Source organism: Geospiza fortis, unplaced genomic scaffold (genome assembly GCF_000277835.1).
Source record: "Geospiza fortis unplaced genomic scaffold, GeoFor_1.0 scaffold182, whole genome shotgun sequence".
Lineage (NCBI taxonomy): Eukaryota > Metazoa > Chordata > Aves > Passeriformes > Thraupidae > Geospiza > Geospiza fortis.
In genome coordinates this window covers 1,110,949-1,136,880 of record NW_005054367.1, presented here as the reverse complement: position 1 = coordinate 1,136,880, position 25,932 = coordinate 1,110,949, and the positions used below count along the sequence as shown (strand labels likewise).

At 46.5% G+C, this 25,932-nt stretch overlaps 1 protein-coding gene across 4 annotated transcripts in view; it reads right to left on the bottom strand.

Annotated features, from left to right (window-relative positions):
• Positions 1-16,919: 16,919 nt before the first annotated feature.
• CTDSPL (CTD small phosphatase like) overlaps positions 16,920-25,932 on the bottom strand; it is an 88,518-nt gene continuing 79,505 nt past the window's right edge. For all 4 annotated transcript variants that reach the window (XM_005424329.2, XM_005424330.2, XM_031059746.1 and 1 more), the window contains 3 exons: positions 25,482-25,574; positions 23,684-23,869; positions 16,920-21,406 (listed from right to left, as the gene is read on the bottom strand). In XM_005424329.2, coding sequence (XP_005424386.1) covers positions 21,281-21,406; positions 23,684-23,869; positions 25,482-25,574 — 405 coding nt within the window. In that variant the 3' untranslated portion in view covers positions 16,920-21,280. The remainder of the gene's footprint in view (positions 21,407-23,683; positions 23,870-25,481; positions 25,575-25,932) is intronic.

The window sequence follows — 25,932 nt, the reverse complement described above, 5'->3', positions numbered from 1 at the left end:
AATGCAGCCCTGCCAGTGCCAACCAGGAAGGAGAAACAAAAATCCACCACCCACCCCTAAAGGCTGGGAAAATGCCACCCTCCTGTCACCCCTCCCTGCTTTGTGCAGTCCCCAGAGGCGCAGTCAGTGCCTGATGTCCCTCCTTGGCCCATTACCCCCCTGTGTCAGGTGTTGGTGACATCAGGGTGCAGGGAGGAGCTCTGCCACCCCTGCTGCCAGCACCAGAGAGGGGATGATCCCCACCACAGCCTGCTCCAGCTGATGTTTGAACAGCAGGAACCCCACCAGGAGCTGTACACACCTCCCCATGCACTTCTGCATCACCATCTCCACCTCCTTCTCATTGATCACCCCAAGGAGCACAAACTGGGTGGGCTGGGACCACAGAACATCTCAAAAATGGAAGATGGAATAGTTAAGGGTGGAAATGACTTCTCAAGAAATGGAAGATAGGATAGTTAAGGCTGGAAAAGACTTCCAAGGTCATCGAGTCCAACCATTAAGCCAGCACTGCCACATTTACCACTAAACCATACCCTCTAAGATAAAGTGCAAGTCTGATTTTATTATTACAGCTTTTCAATGAGTGAAGAATTCAAGCCATTCTTTGGGCAATGTCACAATCTGTAGAGTTCAGCTGCCTTGTCAGAAATGATCTCCAAAATGTCCAAGCCAGAGCTGAACCCCCATCTCCTGTGTCCCCTGTCCCCTCTGGGCCACACCTGCTGTGCTGCATGTGGAGATAAAAGGCCAGCACAGCCTTGGGTGCCAGCAAGGATTGCTGTGAAAAATGCCAATCACTTGTTTTTAAAATTTTAAATGTTTAATAGTAATAAAATGATTATAAAAATAGTAATACAATTAGAGTAATAATAATTTGGACAATTTGGATTAGGACAATATGAGACAATAGAAACAAAGAGTTACAGATGTCCGGGTGCCTTTTGTGGGCAGTGTAAGCCGGAAAAAGGACCCACGTTAACAAAGAATTAACCCTTAAAAACAACAGCCTGTTGCATATTCATACATCTCATGCATGATGCATAAATTCCATTCAAACACAGGATTCTGTCTGGTCATTGTCAGCTTCTTCCTCTGAATCCTAACAGCGCCTTTGAGCAGGAAGAAGTTAATTTCTTCTGATAAGAGGGCAGTAAATTCTCTTTGAAAGATTTAGGCATCCTGTGGCTGCTATCTCAGTGCGAGTCCTTTCTTTTAAAAAGCATCCTACAGAGCATAGTTTCTATTTTAACATTTTTTATAACCTAAAACTATATTTAACACACTACTTAAGAGAATTAATACATTATTACTTTCTAACACATATAATATTCATTTTAATATTTGCGAAAAGCCAATCATAAAATACACATTTTTCACAATTGGTGTCCCCCAGCCACTGTCCTGGGTGCCAGCAAGGACTGGTGTCCCCCAGTCACCCCCAACCCGTGCATGGCAGGTTGGTGAGGAGCAGGATGCTGCCTGAAACCCTCTTTTTTTAAATTTTCATTACCACAAGGCTGATACACCCAGTGCTTCCCAGGAGCCTTTTGGGGTTATTCCATGAGAATAATTGGAATATTCACACAACCAGCTCGGAGCTGAGCTGAGCCCAGAGCTTTTTCCTGGGAAGTTCTGGTTCCTGTGTTTGATCACCAAACAAGAAGCTCACGTTACTTCCTTGTGGGACTCCTCCTGACACAAGTGAGAGGTTGTTCCTGGGGCATCCCTGTGCCACACCCCAGCAGGAACTGGCTGGGTTCTTGCGTCTCCTTCTGACTTTTCCAGGCTCTTCTGGGCAGCAGCACTCACTCAAGGGCAGGGTTATCTCACCTATTTTTGGCACCAGGGTAAAGCACGAGAATTGCAGAACTTGCCTCTCCTTACACCCAGGGCTTGGCTGATTTGGATTAAACACATTACCCAGTGGAGCAGAGGGGCACCAGCACACAGCACAACACAACCCAACGTGCCAGGCAATCTCCCTGCTCCCCAAAACCACCTGGGGACAGGCAGAGATGGCACCTGTGACATCCCCACACACCTGGTGGCATCAATGTGCTCTGGCACTGGGCCTTCCCTGTGTCTGCTCGGGCATCACTCCCTGTGCAAACTGGGAGGAGGAGAAGGAGGAGGAGGAGGAAGAGGAGGAGGAAGAGGAAGAGGAGGGTGGCACCGAGGCTCGGCAGCCAGGGGGGGAGGGAAGGGAAGGGAAGGGAAGGGAAGGGAAGGGAAGGGAAGGGAAGGGAAGGGAAGGGAAGGGAAGGGAAGGGCACTCACACCTGAGCAGCAGTCCTGCCCTTGAGGCAGATCTGCTGCACCCACCCTTGGGTTTGGGAGGTTTTCTCTCCTCAGCGAGGATCTGGGTGAGGCTGAGGATCAGAACGAGAGTGGGACTCGAGTCCTCTTTGCTCAAAGATTTCCTGGGCAGGATTTCTCCAGACCACATTCCTTGTGCCCAGAGACCCAGCAGCTCCAGAGGAGGATTTTGGGAGAGGCCCCAGGGCTGCATTCCCGGGCTGGGGATGAATCATTCTCCAGCCCCACAGCGAAGGAGCCCAGCTCCGGGGCACGGAGGGCCGGGCAGCAGCGAGGGAGGGGCTGGAACAGGCCGGACTGGTTTGGGAGCTGCGGGCGGCTCGGGGAGGGACGGAGAGCACCGGGCACGGAGCGTGTGTGCGCAGCCCTGCAGGGCCGGCACGGAGCGTGTGGGCGCAGCCCTGCAGGGCCGGCAGCTGCGGCCTCTGCTCCCGCGGGAACTGCAGGGACAGCCAAAGGGACTGGGGAACACAGGGACTGGGGAACAGAGGGACACGGATTGGGAGCTGCAGGGAACACAGGGATTGGGGAACACAGGGACTGGGGAACTGCAGGGACACACAAAGGGATTGGGGAACACAGGGACTGGGGAACTGCAGAGACACAGGGATTGGGGAACCTCAGGGATTGGGGAACACAGGGATTGGGGAACCTCAGGGATTGGGGAACACAGGGACTGGGGAACTGCAGGGACACAGGGATTGGAGAACAAAGGGATTGGGGAACAAAGGGATTGGGGAGCTGCAGGGACACAGGGATTTGGGAATACAGGGATTGGGAACTGCAGGGACACAGGGATTGGGGAACCTCAGGGACACACAAAGGGATTGGGGAACACAGGGACACAGGGATTGGGGAACTGCAGAGACACAGGGATTGGGGAACAAAGGGATTGAGGAGCTGCAGGGACACAGGGATTTGGGAACACAGGGATTGGGGAACTGCAGGAACGCAGAGATTGGGGAACTTCAGGGAACAAAGGGAATGGGGAACAAAGAGATTGGGGAACTGCAGGGACACAGGGATTAGGGAACTGCAAAGGACACAGGGATTGAGGAACTGCAGGGATTGGGGAACTGTAGAGACACAGGGATTGGGAGACAAAGGGATTGGGAAGCTGCAGGAGACACAGGGATTGGGGAACTGCAGGGACAGATGGATTGGGGAACAAAAGGATTGGGAAACTGAGGGAACACAGGGATTGGGGAAGAAAGGGATTGGGGAACTTCAGGGACACATAGATTGAGGAACTGAGGGAACACAGGGATTGGGGAACTGCATGGACACACAGATTGAGGAACTGCAGGGACACAGGGATTGCTGCTGCCCGAGGAGAAAAGGACCTGACATTTCTGAAGGATCACACTTTTCACACAGGAAATGTGTGGTCTGAACAAGTGAAAACCCAGAGGTGTCTCAGGACCATTTTTGCACTTCACCCAGCAAATGGTGATTATCCAATACAGCCCACGCCCCAGCTCTCAGCCACTCCAGCCAAACTCCAAACCACTGCAGATCTCCAGTGATGCAGGCTCCAAGTTATTTCCTTCCATCCCCTCTCTCCTCTCCCACATCAGCCTTCCCAGCTGGATCCCACCTCCCAAAGTCTCCAACCCTCCTCCCTGGGCTGCTTTGCACCTCACACTCCCCGGCAGCAGAGCAGCAGCAGCAGGTGACTCCTTCCTGGCTGCTGGCAGCTCCCACAGAATTTCCTTTGAGGATGAGTCCGGCTGCTTTTGTGCCAGGAAATTCCAGCTGCAGATGTTCCTGTGGCCCCAGGGATGCAGGGGAGGGCAGAGCCTCCCCTGCAGCACGGTGACAGTGACAGGGTGTGTGCTGCTCCTCAGCAGGGTGTCCCCATGAAATGGGGAGTGTGGGGGAAGCTGAAGAGGACACACAGCTTCTGCCCAGCCAAGTTTGGGGTCTGCAGAGCTGTGTGATGCTGGAGCTCAGTGGTTGGGTTTGGTGCTCAATATCTTCACTAAAAGGAGCCCACAGGTGCTACAGGTATCTTGTTTTGGCATTTATAGTGCAGAGAGGAGTGAAGAGAGGTGGGGAGAGGTGGAAGTGAAGTGAAAAGAGAGGAAAGAGAGGAGAGAGAAGAGAAGAGAAGAGAAGAGAAGAGAAGAGAAGAGAAGAGAAGAGAAGAGAAGAGAAGAGAAGAGAAGAGAAGAGAAGAGAAGAGAGAAGAGAAAAGAGAAGAGAGAAGAGAGAAGAGAAGAGAAGAGAAGAGAAGAGAAGAGAAGAGAAGAGAAGAGAAGAGAAGAGAAGAGAAGAGAAGAGAAGAGAAGAGAAGAGAGAAGAGAAAAGAGAAGAGAGAAGAGAGAAGAGAAGAGAAGAGAAGAGAAGAGAAGAGAAGAGAAGAGAAGAGAAGAGAAGAGAAGAGAAGAGAAGAGAAGAGAAGAGAAGAGAGAAGAGAAAAGAGAAGAGAGAAGAGAGAAGAGAAGAGAAGAGAAGAGAAGAGAAGAGAAGAGAAGAGAAGAGAAGAGAAGAGAAGAGAAGAGAAGAGAAGAGAAGAGAAGAGAGAAGAGAAAAGAGAAGAGAGAAGAGAGAAGAGAAGAGAAGAGAAGAGAAGAGAAGAGAAGAGAAGAGAAGAGAAGAGAAGAGAAGAGAAGAGAAGAGTTTTCAGTTGGAAAGGATCTACAGCAATCACCCACTCCAGCTGCAGCACGTGCCCTTGCAGGGAGGATGGAGCTGCATGGTTGTCCTTACACATTGCTGAAATCTCGTTTTTGTGTTGAGAATTAATCCTCCTTTTTGATGTGACACAAATCAGACATCCTGTTGAAAGCCAGGCATTTAACCTGGTAACAACTTTCTCCCTCTTCTAGAGTCCTGGGGTGGTTTGGGTTGGAAGGGACCCTGAAGATTGTCTAGTTCCAACCCCCTGCCATGGGCAGGGACACCAGAGGAGAGCAGAGCTTCTCTCTGTGATGTTTTTCTCCCCCTGTGCTTTCCACACTCCGTTCTGTGGCACTCCTAGCCCACTTTATCTCTGATTTCTGCCCTCGGGCCCACTGGCACTGACCACAGCTCTGTGAGAGCCTCTCTGGCACCCAGCAGAGCAGCAGCACTTATTTCCCAGTTTTTATGTAACTCCCCCTTTGAAAACCCCCATTCCTCAAATGAGATGGGGATTTTCTGGGCAATGCTTTGTTGGTTTAAACTCGTGGTTGTTTTTCCTTCTGAAGCACAGCACAGGAGACCCAGCCAGACCTTGTCATTCATTGCGCAGGATCATTCAGTCTCTAAATTTGGAACAGACCTCTGTGATCCATGAGTCCAGCACTGCCAAGCCCCCCACTTAACCCTGTCCCCAAGTGCCACATCTACACATTTTTTGGACACTTCCAAGGATGCTGAATCCACCACTGCCCTGGGAAGCCTGTTCCAATGCCTGACCACCCTTGTGGTGAGGAAATTTTCCTTAAGATCCAAACTAAACCTCCCCTGGCACAACCTGGGGACATTTCCTCTTGTCCTGTGCCTTGTTACACAGGAGAAGAGACCAACTCCCACTTCATTACCCCCTCATTTATCCCCCTGCTCTCTATTAATGTATTTGATCTGCTTGGATTTCTCACTCAAGGAGATCTCCCTGCTCACATCTCTGATTTCAGTCACTCCCAGGGAAAACTCTCTTCTGCTCCTCCTGGATTTTCAGCTGCAGGTTGTTCCTCCATGGCTTCAGAGACCCTTCCCTGCTTTGGCTGGGGGAGCATCACTCGGGTGTGGCTGTACCCACTGATCCACTGACACAGGAGGTGATTTTGCAGGGAGCTTCCCTAAAATCAGGCCACACAAGGCACTCACCAAATCCTCACAGGAAAGGGCTCTCCCTGGGGAAGCTGCTGCAGGAAATGATGCTTGGAAAGCCCCTCCAAGCCCACCCAGCTCAGGTAGCTGAGGTTGAGACAGGAGGGTTTAGCTCATTCCAGGGGGCTTTGGGCATGACTAAAGCAATTTTTCCCTGAGATTTTGTGTAAGCAGCACTTCTGGTCAGGCTGGGGGAGCTGAAGGATGAGCAAAGCTGTGTTACAAACCTCTGGTGGAGACAGACATCAGCTGGAGAGGGAGCAGCAAGGTGTGTTGGTTTGGAAAGACAGGTGTCTGCTAAGGAAGGCAGGAGCCTCCCCTGAAATGGAGAATGTAAACCCTCTCCCTCTGAACTGTTATAAATTTGAAATTAAGGGGCTCTCAGGCAAAGATATGGGAGCAGGAATAACAGTTCTTTATTAGGGATGAAAATAAAAAAATAAACAATGCAGTAAATCAAAACAATACTGACAGAGTCAGAACCCAACCTGACACCCTGTGGGTCAGGGTGTTGGTGCAGTCCCATTGGAATTGTGGCTCAGCCCTCCTGCAGTGTCAGGGGTGGTTCTGTTGGAGCAGGGATCCTGGAGAAAGGTGCAGCCTTCCTCTGGAGATCCAGTGGAAGAGGCAGCTGCTGCTCCTCTGGGAATGCACCCAAAATCTCAGATTGGATCCAGGTAGGAATGCTTGGCTCCTCCCCTGGGCGCAGCATCTCCCCATGGGCTGCTGGAATTGGAGCAGCCCTGCAGGGACACTCAGTGGCCATGGACAGCAGAGATCTCCTGGAGGGAGGGTTGGCTGTGGGAGAGATAAAGAAAAAACTGCCCAATGACCAGGAGAGAACTGCCCCACCTCTGACAGATGGAAATTGAACACACATTGCCTTGGAATCTGGAACACAAGGGAAACACTGACCTCAGCCTGCCTGGTGGGAGGTGTCCCTGCCCATGGCAGAGCCTTGGGACTGGATGAGCTTTAAGGTCCCTTCCAACCCAAACCATTCCCTGGTTCTGTGAATGACTTTTTGGCCATTCCCACCTTGGGCTGACCTGAGATCAGAGAGGATTCTCCCAGCACTGTTTTCCCAGGGAGGTCATTGTGCCCCTGCCCTGGGCACTGCTGGGGTCACACCTGGAGTGCTGTGCCCAGCTCTGGCCCCTCAGCTTGGGAAGGACCTTGGGACACTGAGCACATCCAGAGGGGACAGCGAGGCTGGAGAGGGGCTGGGAACACAAACCCTGTGAGGAACCCCTGAGGGAGCTGGGGGTGCTCAGCCTGGAGAAAAGGAGACTCAGGGCTGCCCCCATCACTCTGTGCAGCTCCTGAAAGGTGCCTGTGCTCAGCTGGGGCTGGGCTCTTTCTCCAGCAGCACTGACACAACCAGAGCACACAGCCTCAAGCTGCACCAAGGGAAATACAGGTTGGATAGCAGGGAAAAGATTTTTACAGAAAGAGTGATAAAGTTCTGGAATGGCTGCCCGGGGAGGTGGTGGAGTCCCCATCCCTGGGTGTGCTTAACAAAGCCTGGATGTGGCACTGGGTGCCAGGGTTGAGTTGAGGTGCTGGGGCTGGGTTGGACTCAATGATTTTGAAGGTCTCTTCCAACCTGGTCATTCTGGGAATTCTGTGAAAGAAACAGGCACCTGATGTTATTTTTCCCACTCCTGCATGTTTTCCAGCCCAGGTTTGATGCTTTGAAGCTGCTGCTGGAGATCTGAGGGCAGCTCCAGCCCCTGACAGCTTGTGCTCCCCATCCTCCCTCCTGCCTGACACAGTCATTCTCCCCTCCCACCCTGCACTGTGCAATTTGAAATAGAGCATCAGGATAAGCTCTGAGCATTTAGGAAAACAGGGCTGTGCTTCCACACAATTTACAGAGCTGGACTGGGACTATTTAGAATTCAGTCTCTCTCTCTCCCCTTCCCTCACTTAAATAGTGGTTTAAGCTCCCTGCAAGCTAAAATTGAATGTTGAGAGGCCACATACAAGCTCACTGGTACAGCAGCAGCCTTAGTTTTCCCATCTCAGTGTTTCTTTCATTACAGCGGTGCAGTTTTTTTATAGCAGCCTCAAGGCTGTTGGTTGTAAAGCAGTAAAGCTGCAGTTGCTGCTCATTTAAAGAAAAAAAAAAGAAATAAAATAATAATCACAGCATTGTTATGAACTTTGAAAATGCTGTTGAAAAAATGACTTTTTTTTTGCATTGTTTCAGAGCTGCCTAAGAATAGAAGAGGGGAGCAGAAAGTTTGCAGGAATTGACAACGCTGAGGTTTGTTTTGAAAAAATATTGGCATTTAAAGAGGCAGCTCAGAGCACTTTGACCCATTTCTAATTGTTGTCATTCTCAGCAGGGCCATGGCAGGTGGGATCTCTTAGAATCCCAGAATGGCTTGGGTTGGAAGGGACATTAAAACTCATCCAGTTCCACCTCCCACCATCCCAGGGTGCTCCAGGCCCCATCCAGCCTGGCCTTGGATGCTGCCAGGGATCCAGGGGCAGCCACAGCTGCTCTGGGCACCTGTGCCAGGGCCTGCCCACCCTCCCAGGGCAGAATTTATTCCTGATATTTAATCAAGATCTTCTCTCTTTCAGTTTGAAGCCATTCCCTGTGTCCTGTCCCTCCATCCCTTGTCCCCAGTCCCTCTCCAGCTCTCCTGGAGCCCCTTCAGGCCCTGGAAGGGCTCTGAGCTCTCCCTGGAGCCTTCTCCTCTCCAGGTGAGCACCCCCAGCTCTCCCAGCCTGGATCCAGCCCTTGGAACATCCCCATGGCCTCCTCTGGAGTTGCTCCAGCAGTCACTCCAACATGTTTTTGTCATGTTGGGAGCCCCAGAGCTGCTCCCAGCCCTGCAGGAGGGGTCTCACCAGGGCACAGCAGAGGGGGAATCACCTCACTCCACCTGCTGGTGCCAATCCTTGTGATGCAGCCCAGGATGGGCTCCACTTGCTGGAGGATGAGCTGCTGCTCTCTTCATTTGCCCAGGTTCTTCATGATCCCATTTCTCCTTCACTGATAATCACACTCCAGTTCTCAGGAGGTGCCTGCTCTAAATCTCAAAATGATATCAGGGAAAAGAACCCACCATTATGACTAATTAGTGGCTCTGCTTCAGCATTTCTGACTGTCTCCAGGATGGAGCTGAGACCTATTTTGGTAGTGAGATCCCTAAAAATGGGTGACAGCACACAAACCCAGTGCCTGTGTGATCCAGCCTGTCAGCAAGCACATCAAATTCATTATTTTAAAAAACATCACAACAAAGTGTCACAGCTGACAACCTGGTTATGAAAAAGTTAAAATAAGAACTTGATTTTTCTGTAAAGTTGAAATTTAGAAAATCTGGCTCTCTTTGCTGCCTTGTAGCTGACTCATTGCAGGCAGATAGAAAACATTTATCCCCCAGCACCCAAAGACTTTCAGGAGAATTTCAGGAGAACAAGAGTGATGTGGAATCAAATGAGATGAGGCCACAACCTTTACAGAACAGAAAAGAAAATATGTTATTTGTGGAATGGTTTTACCACTTGGACAATGAGTGTTCCAGATTGCAAGGCAAGATGTTTTCAATTACCATCTGTATGGCAGGTTATCTTTTGTCAAGTGGGCAGTTTGCCTTATCTCTCTCTCTGAGTGACCACATTCACTCCTCCCTCAGGAGGGGACACCTGCTGATAACAGCTATTGAATGTCACTGCATGGCTGATAAGAGCTACAGCATCCCATTGGGAGATGTGAGCCCAGAGGGAGGAGCCAAGCCAGGATCCCTGCTCCAGCAGAACCACCCCTGACACTGCAGGAGGGCTGCAGCCACAATTCCAATGGGACTGCTGCCAGCACCCTGACCCACAGGGTATCAGGTTGGGTTCTGACTCTGTCAGTGTTGTTCTAGTGGACTGCATTGTTTATTTTATCCTTTTATTTTCTTCCCTATTAAAGAACTGTTATTTCCTGCTCCCATATTTTTTGCCTGAGAGCACCTTAATTTTTAAATTCATAGCAATTCAGAGGGGTGGGGAGGGTTTACATTCTCCATTTCAGGGGAGGCTCCTGCCTTCCTTAGCAGACACCAAGACAATGAGGTAGAGATAATTTCCTTCCCTTTCATTCAAGTGAAGGTGAGAAGTGCCTGTGCCCCAACAGCATCCAAGGAACTGAAAGAATTTGAGGAGAAGCTGGATCTTGGAGAAACCTAGATTTAACATCAAGTCCTTAACTGGGGCCTGACCTTTTCCCTGGCACACTGCAAAGGTTAAGAAATTCCTGTCAAGGAATTGTTCTCCTTTTAATTTAAATTTTCCATATTGGCTGGGTTACATTCATCAAGTTACACCCCTTCATCCTGTATCCCATGGAGAACATGGATTTGCAGATAATCTGATTTTTGCAGCCAAGAATGTCTTTGTTTTGCTAACAGAGATGCAGGAGTTCCTTGCAGCCCCTTCCCCTCAGCTCCAATACCCCCATGGTCCTGTGTGGCTGGACCAAAGGTGACTCCTGGAAAAGCCAGGGCCCAGGCAGGGATCCCAGATGGGATTTAACTTTTAGGGCAGCCTTGCCCTCATGAATTGAGGCAAAAGAGGAGAAGCCATCTGTTGGGGAAGATGAAACAGGAAAGCCTTATAAATATGATTGCCTAGGAAAAGATCTTGAGAATATAGAAACTATAAGTGAGATTGAAATGAAAGCAAGCTTTGAGATACCTCAGTTACTGAACAACGGGAAAACAATGGTGTGGCCAGCTGAAGGCAATCCCCTTTTGATGAAACAACACCCTCTGCTTGCAGACAGGCCCAAGGGTCAGAGCAGACCCCACTAGCTTTGGGCAGAAGGGGCCCAAAGAGGAGTTTTTAGGGTTTAAAATGTAACACAGGATGGTGATGTAATGATTCTTATAGGCTGTATGTAAATGCTGTAGGATTTGTATCTTGTATTAGATTGGTTAGTGGGAATTAGAATATTCAACACAGAAGAAGATTTATTGTATTGGAACGGGAACCTTGCTCTCTTACCCTTTTACTCTCTTACCCTCTCATCCTCTCTCCCCCTCTCTTCTCTCAGCCCTGCTCTGAGCTGTGGCTGGCAGCTCCCAGCAGGGCCCTGCACCCAGGCCCTTTGCAATGAACCCCAAGTTCCAAGCCCTGACTGCAGAGATCTCTCATCTCCATCCGTCCTGACCGTCCTACCCCCCGATGCTCGTACACCATCCAAGCCAGGAGGAAACAGCCACAGTTGGGTGGGTCCTCCTCAGCTGCTGGGGCTGCAGAGCCCCCCGTGTTTTACCATGGTCACCCCATTCCTGGGCACAGCCTGCCAGGAGGGGCAGGGTGAGCAATGGGAATCACAGAATCAAAGAAGAGCCCAGGCTGGAAGAGATCCTGATCATCTGCTCCAGCCTCTCATGGAATGGAAAGGGAGCCTGGGTGAGGCTTTCCATCATTGTCCAGTCCCACCTGGAGACCCTCCAGCCTTGGGGGCTCCACCACACCCCTGGGGAAGTTGTTTCCATGATTGATGAAAATAATTTTCATGATTTTCCATGACTGTAAAGATTTCTTGTGTCAAGATGAAACCTTTTTTTGGGGCAACTTGTAGCCATTCCTTGTTGTTCTCTCCATGGCTCTGTGGGAAGGGAGAGGGGAGGAGAGAGCCTCCATCCTTCTTGTGGCACCTTTCAGCCCTGGGCTGCTGTGATGAGGAGCCCCCTGAGCCTTCTCATCCCCAGGCAGCAGGGACCCAACTCCTCTGGTTTTTCCTCAGGTGCTTCCAGGTGGGAAGGAGCCTCCCAAGAGAGCAGAAAGCCAAGGAGATGTGCTGAAATGGGTGGCTAATGGCTTGGAAAACCCACCCTTCTCCCAAAAAAACCCAAAAAGCAGATGCTGCAGTCACCAACAAGGATTCCATTTCCCTTCCCTGGAAAGGTCCCACCCCTTTGGTGCAGGCTGTCCCTCTGTCCCTGTGCCCCTGGCTGCCCTGGACGCGGGCAGGGAGCGGAACTGGCACAGGGAATGTGCCTTGTCACACACCTGCCAGCCTGGCACCACCTGCCAGCCTGGCACCGCTTCTGTTTCTTTTTTTTTTTTCCCCTCCCCCTCCTGGAGAGTCAACATTTGTCCACATTTCTCCTCGTGAACTTCAGCCAAAGCTCAATTTAAAATGATTTTGTTGAAAAAAAAAGGTGAGCAGTGAAGCTTTTGGAGGAAAAATGGTTTAGCACAATAGGGGAGGTGTAAGAACATAATTTAGAGATCAGCTATTTGAGAAACGCTGATTTCCCTCTTTTATTTTCCTGCTCTGATCACATATTTCTGCATTTTCATGGAAGAAAAAATAATCAGTGACTAGAATTATCATGAACACTTATCCTGTGTTCAGGTGTGGAGCCACCGGTTCCTTTGTCAAAGGAAACTCAGGAATAACTGGGCAGTGAAGAAATTGCTTGTGAATCACCAAAAGGGATTTTTGTACCCGAAGGAAGGCGTTATCCATGGACCTGTGGAGCACAATCCTGGCAGGGCACTCAGACATCCAAAGCTGTGGTGATGCTCCATGAGATAATAAAGTCATTTAAATTTCCTCTAGGGCGCCTTTAAAGGGCAGCGCTGCCCGGCTGCACCATCTCGTGGTGTGACCGAGCCCTGCATGGCCAGAGCCTTCAAACCCTGCTTTTTTCCAAGACTTCCATCACTGACACATCAAAACCAAACGCTGCCACTGCCAGACCACGGCACGGCTTGGAGCACCACAATCCCAAAGCACAAAAGCTCTCCAGACCTTCCTCCCTCATGCTCCTCTTTGGGATGCAACAATCCAATTGTTTTCCAAGCATCATCACCACCCTGAGCATTTGCCTGATCCCTCTGGTTGTAATTCCAAGATCTGTGCAGCAGGTCAGGGCTCAGGCCAGTGGGTGGTTACTCATCTGAACCTGCTCAGGGAGACTGAGATCGGGTACAGAGGATTCCAGTGGGACCAGGGCTCCATTATTGAGAGGAAAAATCAGAAGGAAAATTAGGAGTCACAGAGCTCCAGCCCTGTGAGGCAGAGCCAAGGGCAGGACCTGTATGTGCTCAGCCTCAGCCCTACTCCCACACAGCACCTGGCCCCTCTCAGCTGTGACTTTTTCCAACCAAAATGATTCTGCAATTCTGTCATTAAATGGATTCTTTAGATCCTTCTGACAAAAATCTTCCCCTCTTCTTCTAGATGCATTTGCTTGCGAAGGAAAAAAATGCACTAAAAACCCCACAGATGAATTTTACACAAATCTCCGGTTCTCATTCTCTGAGGGTACAGCAGGTATTAACCAGGGGATCAAGAAGAGATTAGAAAGAAAGAAACCTAACAGCATTTATAAAATCATTTTCCTATCAAAAACAAACATGCAAATGCCAGACTTTCACCTTTCTGTGGGTTTGTCTTGCAGCAAATGCTTCACTTGTAACTGCCTTCTCCAGTCTGATCCTTCCATGCAGACCTAACTCAAGACGTGGGAACCCAGGACATTCCTCTGGCTGCCCTGGAGGACTCGAGACCCTGCCAGGGGCTCAGGGACCTTGGCATGGAGTCAAAAACACCTGTGCCTTTGATTTTAACCCATGGAAAAAGTTACCAACTTTGTGTGAGGATTTACAAGCCACAAGGGTTTGAGTAGAATGATAGTGAATTTGTCACAGGGTGAAAAAGTAGAATTTTGGGGATTTAGAATGGGGGTTCAAGAGGCAAGATGGAGGAATCTGGGCATGTCCTGTCCTTTTTGTCCTCCATCTTCTGTGTGATGGTGACACTTCTGGATTGGTTTAGAGTAGAGACAGACTGTCTAACATAGGTGATAGGTATTGGAAAATTATTGTAAATAAAGTACACGTAGTTCTTAGTATAAAAAGCCAACACTGCCCCAAGGGCAGTCAGTGTGCCACAACCCAACCTGCTGGACAGATCTCAGCAGGTCAGAGAAAGAATGTCATAGATAAGAGAAAATAAACAGCCTTGAAAAGCAGAACTGACAAATCTCAACTTCTTCTTCGGTCGTGGGGCTGGGAAAGAAAAAGACTTTTTAATACCTGGGGAGCCATTTCAGCCACAGAAACCTGAGAGAGAGAGGAGCCAGGTGAGAAACACGTGGTGTTCCCGTGGGCACCTTGACCCCATCCAGCTCCAGCAGCTCCCCCAGCTTCTCCTTTCCCTCAGGGGATGAATGTTTGCTGCAGACTGGGTGACCCAAGACCCGTGCCGGCTCAGCTGTCCAACATCAGCACTCACAGCAGGCACTGTCACAGAGAGGTGACACCATAGCTTGGGAGAAAGGCAGCAATCCTGATCCACTCTCAGCCCCATTTATCCCTAAAAACCAGGACAGGCAAGTGAGGAACCAAACTGCTTCAGGGATGCTGGGAATGTCATCATACAGGGGGTGCTGCCTGCAGGGACTGGAAGGGGTTTGTGCAGAACCCCCAGCAGCCACCATCAGGTTTCCTCCTGCCCCTTTACCCTCTCCCACAATCCAGGATCTTGCTTTTCTCAGCTCCATCTTACAGGCTCCAGTGGCTTTGGAAAGCAGCCAGATGGATTTATCCAAACCTCAGCAGGTTAACCAAAAGGAACAGGAGCTGAGCCTTTCTGCCAAATCTGCTGGCAGAGGAAGAAGGCCTTGGTGCTCAGCAGTCAAGGCTTTCATCTTTACTGAAGCCCAGCAGCTCCCAAGAGTTGAGAAGAATGGAATGAGAACTTTCTGGCCTGATTCTCTGAAGTCTTTGCTTCCCCCTCCCAATGCTTTCCCCACAGAGAATGGCATGTGGACAGAGAAAAGGGGATTTCTGGGAACAGACCTAAACTATTTGCATTATCAGACATGAAGAGAATGAAAAAAATAACACAGAGAGTTTATTGTCAAACTGAATCAAAGCATGAAAAAAAAAATTACAAGGTTACACTGTAAAGAAATTTGGGTTTCATCACAAAAGCTCATTAAAATCAAAGAAAACAAACCATTGTCAAGCCAGCAACTCCCCAACAACCCCCCCGCCGAGCTTCTGAGTGCAACATTTATTGCAAGGCTGGGAATTCAGAGGCGGTGACATCACTTATAGGGACAAAAGGATCACCCCTCATTATCTGGAGGGACAGAGGTTCTCCAGGGGGTGACACGTGTCTGGCTGAGCGGTGACTCCTCTGTTCCCTCTGAGCAGCAGCAGCCTGGTCCTTGCTGGGGTGCAGCCCGAGGTGAGGAGGGTGATGGATGCCAGCTGTGCTTGTGTCCAGCTTTTCCTCCCCTTCCATCCCCACCAGGTGTGTCCATGTCATGAAATCAAAGCCTGGGTGCAAAACTGAGCGATGCTGCTTGGAGAGAGCGGTGGGAGGCACCACAGAGGGACACAGCCACAGCCAGCACCTCTCAAACCCACTGAGCCCCTTTTAGCCATGGCCAAACCTCCCCTTTTGACACTGGGGTGCAGAGCAGGGGGAACCCTGCCCTGTGGAGCCACACTGACCCCTGAGTGTCCCTCAGAAACACCCTGGACATGGCTCCAGCCATGGACACCCCGCTCCCAGCACAGCTCCTGCCCAACAGAACTCCTGCAGCTTTCCAGGGCTGCCAACTGTCCAAACCACTGGGTTACCCACTGATCCCTGCTTCTCCAGCAGCTCCAGCAGAACCAGAGGAGTCCAGAACTTTCCAGAACGTCCCTAGGCTCCTGCCAGCGTGGCTGGGCTGGTGGAAGTCTGGATGGCAAATGTTGCTTGCCAGGAAAGCTGCTGGAGGCTGCATCCCAGCTGGAGCAGCCCTACCCCATCCTGCAGGGAGTTGCAGTGCAGTTGGATTTCCTCCTGAGTCAAAAGACAACAAAAAGGGGGAAGAACCCATTGGAAAGCCTATAGGTGTACAGAGCATTGTGTATTCAGCTCTGCAGACACTTGGTTTCTGTCAGCACAGAACAACAGGAGCTTTCTCACCATTATAAATGAGCTGTTTTATGAATTTTGAAACACTTGTTTTACCAAGTGAAAAAAAAAAATAAAAGAGAAAGGCATCTTTATCCTCATCTTCATCTGAAGTAGCAGCTAAGGAGATTGGTAAAATTAAAATTAAAAACAAAAACAAGCTAAACCTAAAAAATCAAAAACCTGACCAACCAGTACAAAGTAAAGGCAGGCCAGGTCATTCCAACCAATCACAGGACTAACTAAAAAGTATTTTTAATTGCAACTAATGTGCTATCTTGAGCCAGCTGCTAATTCCAACAGGCCTGAGGTTTTCTGCTCATAAAGCATCAATAATATGTGCCTTTCCTAGAAAGGAAGGCTCTGCCTAAGTCTTACTGTGTCAGATAAAAAGTCCCAAAATAGATTTTTCCAACCAAATAAAGTGTTTTATTCAGATATTCATGTGGATATGGCAGTGATGTTAAGAACAGCTATTCAAGTAGCTGAAGTAAGCCCTTCAAAAGAAGTCACACAGCTTTGAGACTTGAACAAATTATTGTATGATCTCATCCAAGAGATCTAAATAGCTGGAACATCTGCAAGAGTCACCACCAATTTATTTAGCAGAGTTCATCAGTAGTTCATCAGCTCTGTTTGCACAAGCAGGTGCCAGGGCAGCCACTGAGGAGTCCTGCACGTGACTGAGAGAGGAGAGGGGGAGGAGGCTGGGACAGGGATGGGTGATTTCACCCTCTGACACGGATGTGCATTAGCAGGAGTGAAGTCCCTGCTGAATCAGTGCCTGTTACTGAAGGAGAAGTGCAGAAATGCTTTTTCCCAGAGAAGTATTACATGCACAAGTAACTATATTGTTAAAATTTTTTATTTGTGACAGTAAAGAAACCATTCAATACCTGATTGACAACACTTCTCTCTCCTGCAAACACTCATATGGTATCTGTAGTGTTTCTCAAGTATTGCTGGATTGTTCATTGCATCAAAGTGTAAACAGCTCCATCATAAGAAAAAAAAAAAGGAAAAAAAGAAAGAAAGAAAGAAAGAAAGAAACATTTCCATTGCTTACTCCTCTGTTGAGGAGCTCCCAATAGATCTTTAACAAGAAATAAGAGAGAGAGTCAGCTGGGATTTTACAACATCATGTGAAACAGAGAACTGACAGCTGGTTTTGCATAGTTAGGCCAGAGATTTTGAAGCAATTGCCCCACGCCAGCCTCACCTGCCCCTCCTCGCCCCACAAAGGCAAAAAACATCACAGCACCTTGGAATCAGAGGCACAAACTTGTTTTTGTTTTACAAATAGGGCTGTGCAGAACTGTGGTTTATTAGGTTAAAAACAACCTGTCCAACAGAGGGTTACGCCTTCGGAAGTCACACAGCTACAGATTCTTTTACTTGTTTTTTTTTTCTTTTTTACATTGAAATTTCAAAAGCTGCAACATCAGCACACACCAGTGTCATTTAGATACTTTATTGTCCCCAACCAGTCTAATCAAAATCATGCTGTAAGAAAAGTGATTGCGTACACTGACAACCAAAAACGCCTCCAGGTGTTGAGTTTCTTCCACGTATAACTTTTGCTGTTTTAATAAAGATCAAAAGGGCGAAACAAAGAGACAAAATTATTCTTCCAAAGCTACCTAAATGAACACAGCAATATTGTACATTTGCCACCACCTCCCCATGCCCAGCCTGCCACGCCTTCGTGGTGTGACCAAGGATTCTGTGCACAGCCCTAAGGTTACAAATGGGAATTTCTTTGTTAACACTTCTGTTGGGTTTCAAGGGTCTAAGGCATTCTGCCTTACAGCTTCATTTAGAAATACCCATACAGGCAAGAAAAACGTTTTTTAACCCAACATAAAAAGGACAACAGAACTTCAGGCCAGGCAGCATGTCTTTAAAATTACCAACTGGGAAAAGAGTTTTTAATATTTCTATAATATCCAGAACTAGAACTGAAACCCAGGGTTTAGAACAGCCCTGGAGACCTGCATGCAGTAACTGCACTTGAAAATATGCAAGAGATTTAGGAAACAAGGGTTGTTTTTTTTTTCCTATTTGAATTTTTTTTAATCTTGTATTTAAAATACAATCAAATACCCGTATTGCAAATTTTACAAACATTCCACTCGTTCTCTGACTTTATGGACAGAACTCTATTGCTTTTTTTAGAATCTAGAAACTCTAAATATATAGCGTATGTATATCCACGCAAACTGAACACTTGAAATTTCAAGTATGATGATAGTGTCAAAATAAACAACTGTGACAGTTGTTGGCCAAATCTGAATACCCAGGGCAGTCCAAACCTGATTGTAGAGCACTCTGAGTTTTATTCTCATATGAGTTGGGTGGGTTAAAAAAAAATAGAACTGGTCAGAACTTACAGAAAATACTCTTAATACTAACAGAGATCAAAGCTGTGCTACGTTTTTTGTCTTTGTATTGTCACCAAGCGTCATTTTAATGCTGTACTAAGTTACAGTAAGTTGGGTGTTTTAAAATTTGGGGGGTTTTAAGAGCCAAAATGGTACAGTACAAGTATGGTTGTACAGAACATCATCAGAATTGTTCCTCCAGAGGCTGGTGCAGAAGTTCAGTTGCCCATTCTATATGGATTTGAAAACAATACAAGACACTTTAATAATATAATCAACATTCATTCACAGACTTAAGGCAACTGGTTCATGAAATCGCTGCTTGCAGAGATGCAAACGGGTGACATGGTTTGTCTCACGTCCAACAGGTCACAACTGTCACATGGCCCTGGCTCGTGGGTTATTTACTCTTTGTCTGATTGTTTGGTCTAATGCTAACGAGAAAAAGTCTTTGAATTTCTTCAGCCATTCCTCTCATACCTGCACGACTAACTACAACCTGAATACTTCCCTGCAAACTGCACTGGGGCCCTGGAGCCACAGGCACAGTTGAAAATACTGCTCAGAGAACAACTGTTTATTTTTTTTTTTTTTTTGGCAGCTTACAGTTTCATTACTCTGGAGTCAAATGCAAAATTCAACCATCTTAAAGTGAAAGTAAACGTTAATGGACTAACCAGAATCCGTACGTCCTTTTTCTTGCTTAATTTTTTTTTTTTGTTATATTTTAAACAAAGTAGGCTTTTTTTTTAAGCTTTTTCATTTTTAAACTCGACACTTTGTCTTTTTGTTGTGGCACACATTTATACAGTACTAAGGTGATGCCAGCTGGTTAAGAAACAAAAGGGTGATGCCCTAGAGACACATGGGTGTGATGGGACTGCCTCCAGCACCCCTGGGCCCAGCCACAGCTGGAGCACAGCTGGAGCACAGCTGCACTGCAAGGGGGGCTCAGTTTGGTACTGCACCCACCACCATCCACTCACTGCCTGTGCAGACTGGCCTGCCCCTCTCAGATGGATTTGTTAAGCTGCTTCACCAATGGTTTTGAGACAAGGATCACAAGCCCCAAGTCCATCACAAAGGAATTTGTGTTTTTCCCAAGTCATTGGGACTTTCTGAGGAAAAGAAAAAAGGCAAAGGGGGTCTACAATTCAGAATTTAGCACAAGGCTAATTAGAAGCACCAAATAATCCATTTAGTCTTCTCTGATGACAGCCAAACGCAGCTGCACTTTTTATGTTTGCAGATTTCTGCTGTGGACAATAACTGAAAGGTGACACTGGAAAGGGGGAGGGAAAAAAAGGTGTGCCTTGTTCTTCAAAGGCATAAAGTATTTAAAAATAGTTCATTTGAAATACCTATGGCACTGCAGAAGATGTTAAGCAGGCTCTCAGATTCAGAGATGAGTCTAACTCAACTCCAAAGCCAGAGGACCAATTTTAGTCTAGGCTAGTAACTTCTGCCCTTCCAGCAAGACTTGATACAGCTCATAATCTGCACCTCACACCTTGGGGGAAAAGAAATACAAATCAAAGGTGTGGGCACCAAACTTCCTGCATTTTCATGTATCAAAGAAAGGACAGGGCTTCATCTTAACTGAAAAAATTGAAAAAAAAATCCTTTACAGGTCACCTTTAACTGGTATATCAAATACCAATGGATTAATCCATGGGGGTGGGTTATGAAGCCTGCATTTTATTTATTGCCCAAGTTTGCAGCTTACAGAAAATGTCTCATAGCACAGGCACAGTGGCAAAAACAGTATAACAGCCGATGGTCAACTCCATTTGGTGAGTATACAGTAGCAGCAATGAAAAGAAAAAAGTACTCCAAACAGCTCAATGTAGATCCAGCTTCCCCAGATGGGTTGTTTTGAGAAAAGAATCTTAAGCTAATAAATAGATCTCCTTGCTGTTCTCCCAAGAGAATGGTTTTCCAAAAAAGAAGAGGCATGGCAGTTGTGCGTGAGCAGAGACAGCAGAACTTCATCTGTCTGCAATTAAAGGTGCTTCAGGTCTATCAGCCACCTCATTTCCTCAACTCCATCACTCCCTAAATACTCAAACAACTGCAGATATGTTTTAAAACTGTGCCCAAAATCCTCATCAGCGAAACAACCATGTTAATGACCCCAGTTCACCCCTCCCACGACCGCCTGAACCTTCTGAGCATGACAAAGTGTAACACAACTCATTGTCATCGTGGAGACAGGAACCCAGCATCTTGGTTTCAACTTTTTCCTTTGTTATATATTACAGTGCTCTATAAATTTTTTTTTCCTTTTTCCTTTTAAAGCATTTAGACAATACAAGACTAAAAGATGTCTGGAAATACGTCTTATACAAAAATGAATTTTTATCTTAAAATAACATTCAAAAAGGCACTTCATTCTGTAAGAAAAAATTCAGAGTCAGGTCAACTGCTCTAAGCAGGGGAGTAAAATTGTCTGCATAGTGGGAGGGGAAGAAAGGGAGAGAAATTCAACTGCTGAAATACAAGCTTCTTTTTTTTGGCATGTTTTAAGAAAAGCTGATCCAGTAAAAGATGTCCATTTATGAAATTAATTAAAAGAGTCCCATTTAAAATAGCTTTTTTTTTTTTTCCTTTAAAAAAGTAGTCTGAACACATGACCTTAGGAGTCAGGCTTCTGAAGGCTTAATAGCATCACTCATGATTGTCCTTCGTGTCCAATGTAACAGGAAGATCAAGAGTAGCACTTCTGACTGGGGTGACCTCCCCAAGCTTACATTTGAAAGAGCTGAAAGAGATGGAGACAGCCTCTAGCAACTGCAATCTAGGAGCAGGAGTCAGTCAGAGTTAAGGGCTACCTGTTGCAGAGTTTATGAAGCATACTGTAAACTTCTTCCTCTTTGCTTAGTCCTTCAAAGAAAGGAATAAGATCTAGCAGCTCTGTGTCTGTCATGTCATCAAACCAGGACTGCACAGGCACCTGAAACAAAGCAACCAACAAACACTCAGAGGGTTTCATGATGTAAAAGACACGTGAGTTTTGTCTGTGTAGGTGTTCTGGAACCATCATCACCGTGCTGTAATAATCATGGCAATTAGCTACTCATTAGCATGCAGGTGGAGCAGCAGGGTCAACCCCAAGCCCAACCAGGACAGCTGAGCTTCACCTGCATGCCCAGGTGACCCACATGACCCCACACACTGGGCAGCTCTCCTTGCTTTGCCTTCTTGGTATCTAGAACAGACTGGAAGGCAGACACAGCTTATGAAGCTGCACTGACACTTTGTTTACAGGCAATTTTTTTTCCCCTCTAAGAATTATCAGAGTGAGTCACCAGGAACAGGCAGGCAGCAACAACCCCTTCCAGCACGGGGTTTGGAGGAAATGTTTAACTGCAAGGGCAGAACATTGTTCAGGTAAAAATGTCACATCTAGTGAGTGGGTTCAGAAAACAACACAGATAATAACCCTTCTTAAATATGCAGGCTGGATTTGGGGAAGGTGTTCTGTGTATCTTCAGCACAATGAGATCTTTCCAAGACTATCCTGGATCTTGTTACAAGCTCTGGTTTCTGCAGAGACTCCAGCATCAGTCAGCCAGCAGCACTTTTCTACACATGATTAAACCACTCTGACAAGGCCCTTAATTTCATCTCTCAAATTTCTAGAGCTCATTATTTCCTTGGCACTGATTTCCAAGATCCCAAACGATGATCTTGGATCAGGTTTTTAATTTTAACCATGAACATAAATTGGAGCTACTGGTCCTGGTTATTATAAATAGCAGCTTTAAACCATGTGTGGCACCAACCAGAAAAATGTTTTCACCCCATCACTCAGGGCATCACAATATTAGGATCTGAACTTGAAAGCTGACTGCTAGAAGATAAATAGCTCTTGATACAAAAAGAAAGAAAGAAAAAACTATTCTGGAGAGGCAGGACTGTGCAAAGCAGTGTTCTTAATAAAAGATTTCCTGCATTGATTTTTAACAGTTCACAAAGAAGGCAGCCTAAAAACATCAAAGCAAACAGTGCACAGCCTGGTTGTCTAAAAGTCAGCAGATCTAAGAGTTCCAGCTTCTCCCCTGGCAGCTAAAGCAGATGTGAGCAGCTGTACTGGCTGCAGCCATGGATGGAGCACCCCAGACCTCTCCATGAGAGCTCCTGGAGCCAATACAAACACACAGTGAAAATGCACATTGCTCCTCATTGTTCTCCCCTACAGAACTGCTGCCTGCCCTTTATCCTTATTCCTAAACCTTGATTAACTTGTTGACTAACAGTTCTAATTATGGAACTATGACAAAAATGAGAGAGGAGCATAACAACACAACAGGATCTTGGTGGGTTTTTTTTCTTTCCTTTCTAAAAAATGCAGATCTCAGTAGCAAGCATTAATTATCATTAGTAAATCATTAACTATCTTAACTAATAAAATATTATTCCCACAATGAAAAAAAATGGAAGTACCTAAAAAGAAGTTTAAGCATGTGGCACTCACATTCTCTGAAAAAATTCCTTCACCCAGGATTTTTCTCCTGGGAAGCTGAGAAGCCTCAGAGAAAAGGGAAACAATTCTCATCTCATTTGCTTCTCCTGTGTTGTGCTCACATGTGGAATGTGTTTGGAGATTGTTTCACTGGATTCTGCTGTGAGTTGTTTTGACTCTTTGGCCAATCAGGGCCAAGCTGTGTCGAGACTCTGGAGAGAGTCAGGAGTTTTCATTATTATCTTTTTAGCATTCAGTAAGTGTCTTTTCTGTATTCTTTAGTATAGTATAGTACAGTATTCTTTAATATAATATAGTATTATAAAGTAATAAATTAGCCTTCTGAGAGCATGGAGTCAGATTCATCATTCCTGCCTTTGTCAGGGGTGCCTGAAAATACAACACAAGCAAACCATTCTTTCTGCAATCACTACTCCAAAGAACAAAATCTGTGCTGCAGGGCAGCTTTGTTTCTTAGAGCTAGGTTGGTTTTTCAAGTTCCACACCACTTGTTATTTCTCAAAACTGCTGGAGCTCAAGGCAGCAGCCAAAGCTCAGAGCACAGGAGCAGTCATGGCTGTGACACTCTGTCAAGATCACTTTGCCCATGTCCTTCACCACTTGGCAGCGAACCCCAGAACCCACTGCAGCCTAAAAAAACCCACAAAATCTGACACAGTGCTCTGAAAAGTCTATTTTCTGAATCACAAAACCTGGGTGAGGGCCAGAGAGATGAAGTTAGGCTGGAGTACTCTGAATACTTACTGCATTTTCAGGATGGAAGATGTAAGATGCAGGAGAATTATCTACTATAATAACTTTACTCAGCTCACGGCCCAGTCGACTCAGATCCTTCACATAATTGCCTCGGTGGAAAACACAGGATTCTCTAAAGAGCCTTGCCCTGAACACACCCCAGCGATCCAGTAAGTCAGCTACTGGGTCTGCATACTTAAAAATACAAGTCAGAAACATCAAGTTAGCAACATGCAGATAAGGCTGATTCACAGAGAAGGGACACACAAGAATTTCACATAAAATGCCCTTTTTCTCCATTTTCGTCCCTGCTCCTTGTTAATTAACTCAATTGCCTGCAAACCTGAAGTGATTAATAAAGAGAGAAAGCAAAAGTAGGACAATTGTCTTTCTAGAGAAGGCTAACTTGCACTCTAAATGTTTTCTGTGATTTATTAATTAGGTTTTATTGTCAGGGCCAACTTAAGAGTTAACCTGAGAGTTTTTTAGAGGTTGATGGATCCAGAGATCTCACCTGCCATTACCATAAAACCAGCCAATGCTAATAGAAAACCAATATGAAGTTTTCCCCAGCTGATTTGTTTCCATGTGCCTCTGAAGAGAAACTGCAGTGAACAAATCTGAGCCTGATGTGGCTCTGCCAAGTGATGCCCTTGGAGCAACTGGGTCAGCAAAGACTCTTAAGATTACCAAATTGCATAACTAGGCCAAAAAGGATCAGCCAAAGATGTTATTAATAAAAATACTCATGTACAATACCAGGGAAATTCACATTTTACACATAAGATGGTATTTTAAGTGAGGCACAGCTTAGAATTCAACAATTTATATAGAGAAGAAGTATCCAAATAAACTCAAACATGAATAACCACATAGCTGAAAATGGTAGTTACATCTTATTATTGCACAACAGGAGTTACCATTTTCCTGTATTTTAAAGCAAGAAAAAAACCTGATGTTGAAATCAATCATCTTTTGGTTATGAAATAAGGCACATAATTTCAGTATGAAATTGGGGCAGTATTTAGGATTTTTTTTCAACGTGACTGAACAGGATGTGGTAAAGAGAATGCAGGGAAAAGGCTTTACAGAAGATCAGGGTCCTGTCCCCTGCCACCATCTCTACACTAGGCTGGAGCAAAAGCTTGCCAGGCTAGAGCACTACTTAGAAATAACCAAAGTCATTTTACAAACAGGACACCACAAATACAATACACTGAAGGAAGTGGAGAATTCCAGATCACTTTACTACTGTAATATCTACCACAAAAACTACCTATGAGCCACTACTGCTACTGCAGGACCAGAGGGCATAAAATATTCCTGGGGATGTTTCAAGCTTTGCAAAAAAGTCTCAATTTTCTAACTCCAGGTTGAAATTGCCCCTCAAGAGAGCAAGAAGCTTGGTTCCCAATTTCCAGTGAGTTTCTGAGTCACTGGTTGATGGTGTAGACAGGGTTTAATTCGGTGTTTTATTTCATGCCCAGCTTTCATGTGCTGCTTCACTGGCACTCTATTTTGTTCTAATTTCTCACTATAACCATGGTAACTTGGGAGCCTTTCATATTGGCATCATGAGCAATGCATGGAGGCTACATTATGAGACAAGCCCATATGTGATGGTGTTACCATGGAAACACTTACCCACACACTAGCAGACAAAGTACACACTGTCAGACAAAGAAGCAGAAAAGAAGGGGAAAAATTAAGATAGTACCAACTGTGGAAATAATTATCCATAGAAAACCCAACCAAAAGTCCACTGACCAGCACCATAAGGGTTAAAGAGATGAAGGGAGGAACAAACCTTGGCTAGACTGGCTGTGAAGAGTACACATTCAAAGAGCTCTCCCATCCTCTGAAGAAACTCGTCCACATGTGGTCGTTTCAATACATAAACCTGGAATGATAACAGCATTTAGGTCAGATGCTGCCCAAGGAAAGGAAAAAAAAAAAAACCAAAAAACAAAACCACTCCTGCAATGCCAGCACTTGAAACAAAAGTTAACAGGGAAGCAGTTCAAATGAAATGCTGGGGGAAAAGGAAAGTATGCAAGATAAAAGTAGAGCTGCAATAATGAGAGATTGGCACACACAGGCTGCCAAGCCCCTGCTGGTTATGGAACTGCAAACACTGAGCATCATCAGGAGGGTGCTCCTCAAAAAATCTCATTAGAGGCAGACAGGAGGGCTTCTCAAGAAGTGAGGATCCGGATCTTTCCACCAAACCCATTCTGGTGCTGGGAAGCTGAGGAGCT